The 9,460-nt window shown below is 39.6% G+C and overlaps 1 protein-coding gene across 1 annotated transcript; it reads left to right on the top strand.

Moving 5' to 3' along the window:
• Positions 1 to 297: 297 nt before the first annotated feature.
• LOC120157601 lies at positions 298 to 5,080 on the top strand. The gene is made up of 4 exons (XM_039168694.1): positions 298 to 527; positions 608 to 1,699; positions 2,363 to 2,929; positions 3,091 to 5,080. The coding sequence occupies exons 2-4, from the start codon at positions 619 to 621 to the stop codon at positions 4,758 to 4,760; spliced, it is 3,318 nt and encodes a 1,105-aa protein (XP_039024625.1). The 5' UTR covers positions 298 to 527; positions 608 to 618; the 3' UTR covers positions 4,761 to 5,080.
• Positions 5,081 to 9,460: the final 4,380 nt, after the last annotated feature.

The following is a 9,460-nucleotide window of genomic DNA, read 5'->3' as shown; positions in this document are numbered from 1 at the left end:
CAAAAAATTTACTATTGGTAATAAAACATTACCAGGAATGAGATTCCCGGCCAACCAAATATGGGAATGTGAGATTCTCATCCCATGAGAATCCCGATTACCATTTACAGCAAATGTATTACACAATGTTTAAACTAAAATATCATTGGTTCACACGTTTTCAACATATCCGTGTCAGTTGATCAGGTGGCTCACAGAAATCGGGAGCGTATGATGATTGATGTGCACTGATCCATTTGTACACAGCTGGTTTGCCCTATAAAATCCCAATATACAATCGCAAACTCCCCAGTAAAAAGAAGGTGAAGACGACGGAAAACATAACTTGTGCAACAGAGAAAGGGCAAATCGTAAAATCCCCAGATTTTCTTTCCATCCAAATACACCTCTTCCTCTGTGGTTTATCATCCCCACTGTTTCATCTGTATCTATTATAATTATTATCCTAAAAAATTATCTCCTCCCTAATTTTCGCTCGCTTTCCAGGAAGAAAAAAGATCACCTTCTGCAATCGTTCCCTAACAAAGGTATGTTTATCAGTTACACATATCTTATTTCTGCTCGCGAATTTTACAGGTTTTGACTTAGCTTATTTATTTTTCTTTAGCTATCGAAAGAATGATACCTGTTATAAGCGACGGCGATGAGTTTGATAAAGGATCGGATAAAATCGAAGAGAAAGCTAGTGTTTCTACTGATGAAGCTATCGATAGCCGAAACGAAGACAGTAGATTGAACTTGGGAGTTTCTAACGAAGAAGGTAGGGTTTCTGCAATGGAACACGATTTTAGGGTTTCAGAGAACAATATATCTGAGGTTAGGGAGAGTAATGCTGATAGCGTAGGTAAGGTAATAGGTGGCGAATCTAGAATTATTTGTGTAAATGATCGAGTGGATGAACAAGTTGCAATGGCAAATGATGAGAATTATAGAATAGGGAATTCAGAGAAGGGTACTGGTTTAGACTATAAGTCCTTGTTATCCGAGTTTGATGATTATGTAGCCAATGATAGAATTGGTGGAGGGACTTCAAGGGCATTGAGTTATGGGTTTGAAGTGGGTGATATGGTTTGGGGAAAGGTGAAATCTCATCCGTGGTGGCCTGGTCATATATTTAATGAAGCCTTTGCATCTCCATCTGTACGTCGTACGAGGAGGGAGGGGCATGTGTTGGTTGCTTTCTTTGGGGATAGTAGCTATGGATGGTTTGATCCGGCTGAGCTTGTCCCTTTTGATCATCATTTTTTTGAGAAATCACAACAGACAAACTCGAGGATTTTTGTGAAGGCTGTGGAGGAGGCAATCGATGAGGCTAGTCGGAGGCATGGTCTTGGTTTGACTTGTAAATGTAGGAACCCATTTAATTTTCGTCCCACAAATGTCCAAGGGTACTTTGCAGTTGATGTGCCTGATTATGAACCAAATGGGATTTATTCTGTGAATCAGATAAGGAATGCAAGAAATAGTTTTAAGCCCAGTGAGACCCTCTCATTTTTGAAACAATTGGCATCAGCCCCTGTAGCTTATGACCAGCAAAGCATTGAGTTTTTGAGGAATAAGGCTACTGTTTCTTCTTTTCGTAAGGCTGTGTTTGAGGAATATGATGAGACATATGCACAAGCTTTTGAAGCGCATCCTTCACGACCTTCCCACCAAGCTGTTAATGCCCCAGCACGATCTTCTAAGGAGGCACCACGAGGTACTTGTTTGCTCTTATTGCTGATTTTGGGAAACTGTTTTGGGTTTTGATTTAATGGAGTTCTTTGCGATATGTTCTGCCTTCTATAGTGTCACATTAAATTCCAAAATGATGTGTTGTTTGAACATATTATCGCTGCTCTCGCGAGACTTTTGGCCAAAACAGTTACAAGTCTCACATGGCTAAAACTGGTATTCTATTGCATTCATTTTATCATGGCTCGTAATTCATATTTTGGATTTCTGTAGTATGTCTTTAGATACAGCATTTTTTATTGACTGATGCATGATTATAGTCAGATGCGAGTTTCTGACTACTGTTTTTCACTGGAAGGGCCATGTTAGAACACAATAGTGGCCTTGGCTCTTCAACAACTTATATTTGGATTTTTAGCTTTCTGATTTATGTTTGGGTCTCTCTTTTATGCCCTTATTATTAATGAACAACTCCCAGGAGTGACAAAAAGGTTGTGTATAAAGTTTTGCAATACTTTATGGATTATCCATCTATCGACTATATTTGTTGAGTATTACACAAAACTGAAAGGATAGAAGAAGTCCTCGTTCCTTGCTGCCTCTTTGATATCCTGAGATAATATTTACATGCATTCCTCTTGGTTACTGGTTTGGGCATTAACATTGTCATTTCTCTGTTCTTTTGCAGCTCCTTTGAGTGGGCCAATGGTGATTGCAGAAGCATTGGGTGGTGGAAAGAGTTCTACAAAACCCATAAAAGTTAAGGACCATTCAAAGAAAGACAGATACTTATTCAAACGAAGAGACGAAGCAGCTAGTTCTACAATGCAATCTACTTACAGAGAGGGATCACCAACATTTGGGGCTGGGGATTATGTCCTACAGAAGAGGGCTCCAGTTTCTCAAATTCCTGTACAACAAGAGCATACTGTTGTTGTGAGCAGGGATGGTGTAAGTTCAAGTGGAGATTTATCCAGAAGTGCAGTTGCATCTGTAAACCAGATTTCATCAGCCAATGCTGTTGCTGAAGATGTAAAGCCATTTTTGAATAAAATTGATGGTGGGCTGCCATCTTCTCAGCGCGAAGGTGATGTTATATTTGACCTGAAACCTGAGGGTGGAAAATTGTCCCCATACGATGGAGTTAAGAAACATGATATGGATTCTACTGCAAAACTGGAAGGAGGCCAGGGATTAGATCAAATTCAAGATGGTCTCACTGGTGGGCATCCTTTGGTTGATATAAAGCGCTCTGGTGGTATGAGTGCTGAGGGTGGGTTGAAGAAAGTGAAAAAACGAACTTCAGCAGATATAGGTGCTGAGAACTCTGCTTTGGTGGAGAAAAAGAAGAAGAAAAAGAAGAACGAATCAAGATGGTCTCACTGGTGGGCATCCTTGGTTGATATAAGCGCTCTGGTGGTATGAGTGCTGAGGGTGGGTTGAAGAAAGTGAAAAAACGAACTTCAGCAGATATAGGTGCTGAGAACTCTGCTTTGGTGGAGAAAAAGAAGAAGAAAAAGAAGAACGAAGCTGGATCAAAAACAAACTCTGATAAACCAAAGAAGCCTTCTCTCCTTGGAAAAGGTGGGGCTAAATCTGCCCACATTGGTTTGGGTCCTAGAAACAAGTCTCAGGTGAACCAGCAGAAGAAAGATGTTGATCCTACACATCTCTCACTCAATTCTGTTGGGGCTTCCACCACCGTTGGTATGGGAAATTCTGGGCTTGAACTTGCACAACTACTAAGCGATTTACATGCTTTGGCTCTTGATCCCTTTCATGGCGTGGAAAGGAATAACCCAACAATTGTTAAGAGGTTCTTTTTACGTTACCGATCACTTGTTTATCAGAAAAGCTTGGTTGTGTCGCCACCATCTGAGACAGATCCTGGTGAACCCCTTTCTGGTAAACCTCCTTTGCTTGGAACCTCTGACAACTATGGCAAGGAGAATGTTAGAGACTCAACTCCAAAACCAGCAAGACCCCTTGCAGGACCTGATGATCCGACAAAAGCTGGACTGAAGCGTCCCCCATCTGATCGTCAAGAAGAAATTGCTGCAAAGAGGTTGAAAAAGATTACTAAGTTGAAATCATTAGCTGCAGAGAAGAAGGGCAATCTGAGAACTTCGGAAGCTCCAAAAGTTGAAGTTAAAGAAAAGCCAGCTGCAGGTCCCCCAGGAAGACCACTCAAAAAACCAGATTCTGCAAGGAAAATGGAGCTTCCACCTAGGGCTGTTGAGCCTACAATGCTGGTTATGAAGTTTCCTCCTGAAGTATCACTTCCATCAGTTGCACAACTAAAGGCAAGATTTGGACGCTTTGGCTCGTTAGATCAGTCAGCAATTCGTGTGTTTTATAAGTCGTCAACGTGTCGTGTTGTGTTCAGACACAAGATAGATGCACAGGCAGCTTATAGATATGCTAATGGAACTAATTCCCTATTTGGCAATGTGAATGTGAGATACCATCTTCGAAGTGTGGAAGCTCCTACAGCAGAAGCACTAGATTCTGATAAGGGACGAGGAGACACTACTGGTGAAACCATACCAGTCAAGGATCCTGTAGTTGAACGATCAGCGTCGGTGCTTGCACAGCAGCCTATTCTGCAACCAACAGTCCAGCTGAAGTCCTGCCTGAAGAAGCCAACAAGTGAAGAGGCGGGGCAGGCAACTGGCAGTAACGGCGGTAGGGGTGCAGCCCGTGTAAAATTCATGTTGGGTGGGGAAGAAACTAGTAGGGATCAATTGTTGGTTGGTAATAGACACAACTTCAACAACAATCCTGGTTTTGCCGATACTGCTGCACCTTCTGTTGCAATGGAATTTAATACTAAGAACTTTCAAAAGGTCATTCCTCAATCTTTGTCTTCATTTCCTGTTAACCCCCCCATTTCTCAATTCGAGAAAGCCCCCTCCGAAGTGGCTCCCAGAAATGCTCACAATCTTAATACACAAACCACCACCCCACCAGCTAGTAACACTAGCATGGATATTTCACAGCAGATGCTAAACCTTCTGACAAAGTGCAACGATGTCGTAACCAATGTAACGAGCATGTTGGGCTATGTGCCTTACCATCCTCTTTGAATAAAAGAAAGTCAACCCAAATTAATGTTCGATCAAAATCAAAGAGACGACGATGCATGGTTTTCCCCAAAGCTGCTGCCAGGAAAGGCAGCAATGAACCACAAATGCCGTGGGGGTTTCAAGAGAGTGCAATCAAGAAAAGAATCCATTTGTGGGTTATAAAATTATATGTACCCTTTTGTTGGAAGTGTTGGATACATCCGGTTGTGTACTTGCATGGCAGTGCCCTGCGCTGTTTTTCCATAGCCTTTCTCCTCTGCCCCCATTGAACTGATTCTGTGTTTTGTTTTATGTTACGAGTAATGGATTAGTAAATGCCACTATCGTATTCTAGTTTTATGAATTGGTGTATGGATTGATGCATTCCTTAGAAACAGATAGGAAGAAGAGGAGATTATGTTTTATGAAACTGTCTGTCATTCATGACAAAACCTATATTAATTGTAATTATCATTCATGACATTTTATGAAATTAAACTTATATCAGTATATAATATAGTTTTTAATTTAGTTTAGTAATAATGAAAACGATTTTACGAGTATATATATTTTTTCTATTTTTAAATGAGAAAATATCGAATAAAAAGGAATAGAAGGGATAGGTAATTAATTAATGATTTTATGTTAAACTAAACTAAAACATATTTTAGATGAAAGTAGAAAAATAAATGTGTTGGACTAAAAACGCTGTACGAGGTAGTAAAGTTTGGTACCTACTCCTACTGCTGCCAGATGAGAGGTAATTAATTCATGATCTTTCCCACACATCAAAATTAAAGCAAATGAAAAACGTAAATAATAATATTCGTGTTCCAAATACAGAGATTCCTCATCCTGGATACGTTTATTTATTGCTAAATTAAGGTTTTAAAACCTAAAATTTACTTCATCAACAGTACCGGGAAGCTTATTCAGAAACAGAAAAACAATGGGAGATACTTCATCAACAACATCGCAAGCGCATGAAGTTATAAGGGCTCTTCTCACTCGAAACTGGGTTCCACTTTCACGTCCCAGGGAAGAAGACGATGATAATGGACATGCTTCTCCAACAACGGATTATTCAGACCCAGCAGCTGATCCTGCTTCCACCACCGCGACTGCAAGTCAATAATTGAGCTTTATATTTGAGGGGCACTGAGTGGTATCCATGAGATGCAAGTTTTTGTTGTTTGAATTATACGGGGAGTTCCGGTGATTGCTGCTCTCTTCGCTCCTAAAAGGCCAGGGTCAGGAGGAGGCAGCGGACCTCAGATTAATTAGCTTCGGCTTTCGAGATCGAGTGAGTTGATCAGAATAATTTGTATAAAAACTCATGAACATGTAGAAAATGTGCTTAAAAAATAATTCTAAAGCCATTAGAAATGTTTCTGAAGCTGTTTTCTTTCGATACGATTGAAACTGTAAAAACTTATACAAAATGTTCATCTTTAATCTTTATTGCCAAAAACCAGATTAAGTTTCTTCATGGAAATCATGTTATGGTGAAAATACCGAAACACCGTGTGTCTAAATTAGTAGACCTTTTTGTTGAAAATGAAACACTCACATAAACAACTTTTATTGAAACTCAAGCAAATATTACAAGAGTACTCTAACTCAAAAACAAGATACTACAACTCACTCTTATAAGACTTTGCTTCTTCACTCACTTAGAAGCTCTTAATTTTTCTTGATGCTTAAACTAAAATGGGAAGGGTATTTATACTACTCATGAACAATCCTACACCACACAAATAAAATAATTTAAACCATTAAAATATACAAATACCTAACTCTCACCTAACTAAATTGATGTAAACAATGACATCTTCATCTAATTGATGTAAGCAATGACATCAATTTAGTTTGGGTTTGGGTTTAGGCTCCCATAATGGATCAAGTTTGTGATCCAACACCCCCCTTAAACTTGATCTTGTGACTCCTAGTAAGCTCCTTAATCTCATGAAGTTTTCGCTTGTCAATGACTTGGTAAAAATATCGTCAACTTGATCTTGCGACTTCACGTATTCAACTTCCACATCGTTTCTTGCAACACACTCCCTTATATAGTGGTAGCAAATATCGATGTGCTTGCTTCGATCATGGAATACTAGATTCTTTGCTAAGGCAATGGCTGACTTGTTATCTACACAAACCTTGGTAGACTCTTCTTGTATCAAACCTATCTCATTCAATAGATTTCTATGCCAAATTGCATGACAAACACATGAGGTAGCAACAACATATTCCGCTTCACAAGTGGATAATGTGACAATCGGTTGTTTTTTTGACATCCATGTGAAAGAGTATCTCTCATAAAAAATACAAATCTAGTAGTGCTCATTCGATTATCTATGTCTCCACCCCAATCACTGTCGCTATATCCAACAAGCTTGTAATCATTAGAAACTGAATAGAACAAGCCAAAGTCAATTGTACCTTTCAGATAGCGAAAAATTCTCTTTGTGACTTTAAAATGGGTGGTTGTTAGAGATTCCATGTAGCGACTAACCAATCTAACTGCGTGAAGAATATCGGGCCTCGTGCAAGTTAGATAACGTAGATTTCCCACCAAACTTTTGAAGAATGTTGGATCTACACTTTCGCCTTCTTCATGTTTAGACTTCTTGATCCCGTATTCTGTCGGTGTGCTTATTGGCTTACAATTCTCCATCTTGAACTTCTTCAGTATCTCCTTTGCATAGCTTTCCTGTGAAATGAAAATTCCATCATTTTGTTGCTTAACTTCAATGCCAAAGTAGTACGCCATGAGCCCCATGTCTATCATCTCGAATTCTTTCATCATCACATCCTTGAATTCATTAAACATGCTTGGGTTGCTTCCAATGAAGATCAAATCGTCCACGTAGAGACACACGATCATAATATCTCCATATTTGATCTTGATATATAGAGCGTGCTCGTAGGGACATTTGTTGAAGCCATTCTCTTGGAAATACTTGTCGATTCGTCTATTCCATGCCCTTGGTGCTTGTTTTAGTCCGTAAAGAGCCTTCTTCAACTTCAACACCTTGTCTTCGTGCCCTTTGACTTCGTAGCCTGATGGTTGGCTAATGTAAACTTCCTCTTCAAGAACTCCATTTAGGAATGCAGACTTTACATCCATCTACTATATCTTCCACTTTTTTTGAGCTGCCAAAGAAATGATTAGTCTGATAGTCTCCAATCGAGCAACAGGAGTAAATACCTCATCATAGTCAATTCCAGACTTTTGACTATAGCCTTTAGCAACTAGCCTCGCCTTGTGCCTTTCAATCTCTCCTTTGGTGTTTTTCTTTGTTTTTTACACTCATTTGACACCTATCGCTTTATGTCCCTTGGGAAGTGAGGTAAGTTCCCATGTGTCATTCTTATCGATGGCCTTGATTTCTTCGTCCATCGCATCTCTCCATTTCTTTTCTTGTACTGCTTCTTGAAAGCTCACTGGTTCACAATCGACAAACAGACAAATAATGTAATATTATCTTGTCGTTCAGTTACCTCATAGAGATCTCTAAGGCTTATTGTACGTTGCACAATTCTTTCACTTTGACTCTCACTTGACGATGACGAAGGTGATGAGTCTCCTTGAGTGGTTGATGTTGGTGAAGTGGGTGGAGTTTCAAGCTCTTGTTGAGGTTCACCTAGTTGTTCCCTCATTGTCTGCTCATCTTCTTCAAACTGAGGAAAGAAATTGAAGTCATCTGCATGAGAGTTAAAATCTCATTCTCCTTCTTCATTGAAGACCACATCTCGACTAATCACAATCTTCTTATTGTCTGGATTGTACAGTTTGTAGCCTTTCGAATTAGCATCATAGCCGATGAAGATAAAACTCTCACTTTTATCATCAAGCTTCGTTCTTCTCTCGTCTGGTATATGAACATGGGCTATACTTCCAAAGATTCTCAAGTGGGAAGTGTAAGCTTTCTTCCACTCCATGCCTCTTGCGGTGTCTTTCCCCATGCACTTCTTGTTGGAGATCGGTTTGACAAGTAGACTGCACGAATTATTGCTTCCGCCCAAAATTCCTTGGGTAGTTTCTTGCTTTTGAGCATGCTTCGTGCCATGTCGAGGATTATTCTGTGCTTTCATTCTGCCACACCATTTTGTTGGGGGATCTAAGAACTGTCATTGGTCGACGAATTCCATTTGCTTCACAGAACTCTTGAAACTCCTTGGAAGTAAATTCTCCACCTCGATCGGATTTCATGGCTTTGATCTTTCTACTGTTTTCTCTCTCCACTGCTGCTTTGAACTTCTTGAAGGCTTCAAAAGCTTCTGACTTCTGTTTCAAGAAATATACCCATGTTTTTCTTGAAAAATCATCAATGAAAAGAAGAAAATAGTTACTGTTACCGAGAGAGCTTGGCTTAATCGGTCAACACACATCGGTATGGATGAGATCAAGTGTCTTTTTGGCTATTGTCTCTGACTCCTTTGGAAAGCTTTTCCTAAATTATTTACCGACTAGACACCTTTCACAAAGCTGGTCAGTATGGTTGATACGAGGTAGTCCCTTCACCATATCCTTCTTAGATAGCAGCTCTAAACCTCCAAAATTTAGATGCCCAAATCGAAGATGCCAAAGTCATGATACATCTTTGTAGTAAGCTTTCAGGCACTTTGCAATATCATTTTGTATGTTGATCAAGAACATTCTATTCTTTGACATCGACACTTTAACAATAAATTTATTCTTATCATCTTTTATAGAA

The sequence above is a fragment of the Hibiscus syriacus genome, unplaced genomic scaffold (assembly GCF_006381635.1).
Source record: "Hibiscus syriacus cultivar Baekdansim isolate YM2019G1 unplaced genomic scaffold, ASM638163v2 tig00111273_pilon, whole genome shotgun sequence".
Lineage (NCBI taxonomy): Eukaryota > Viridiplantae > Streptophyta > Magnoliopsida > Malvales > Malvaceae > Hibiscus > Hibiscus syriacus.
Note: the sequence above shows the minus strand (reverse complement) of the source record. Positions and strands in the feature narration are given on the sequence as shown.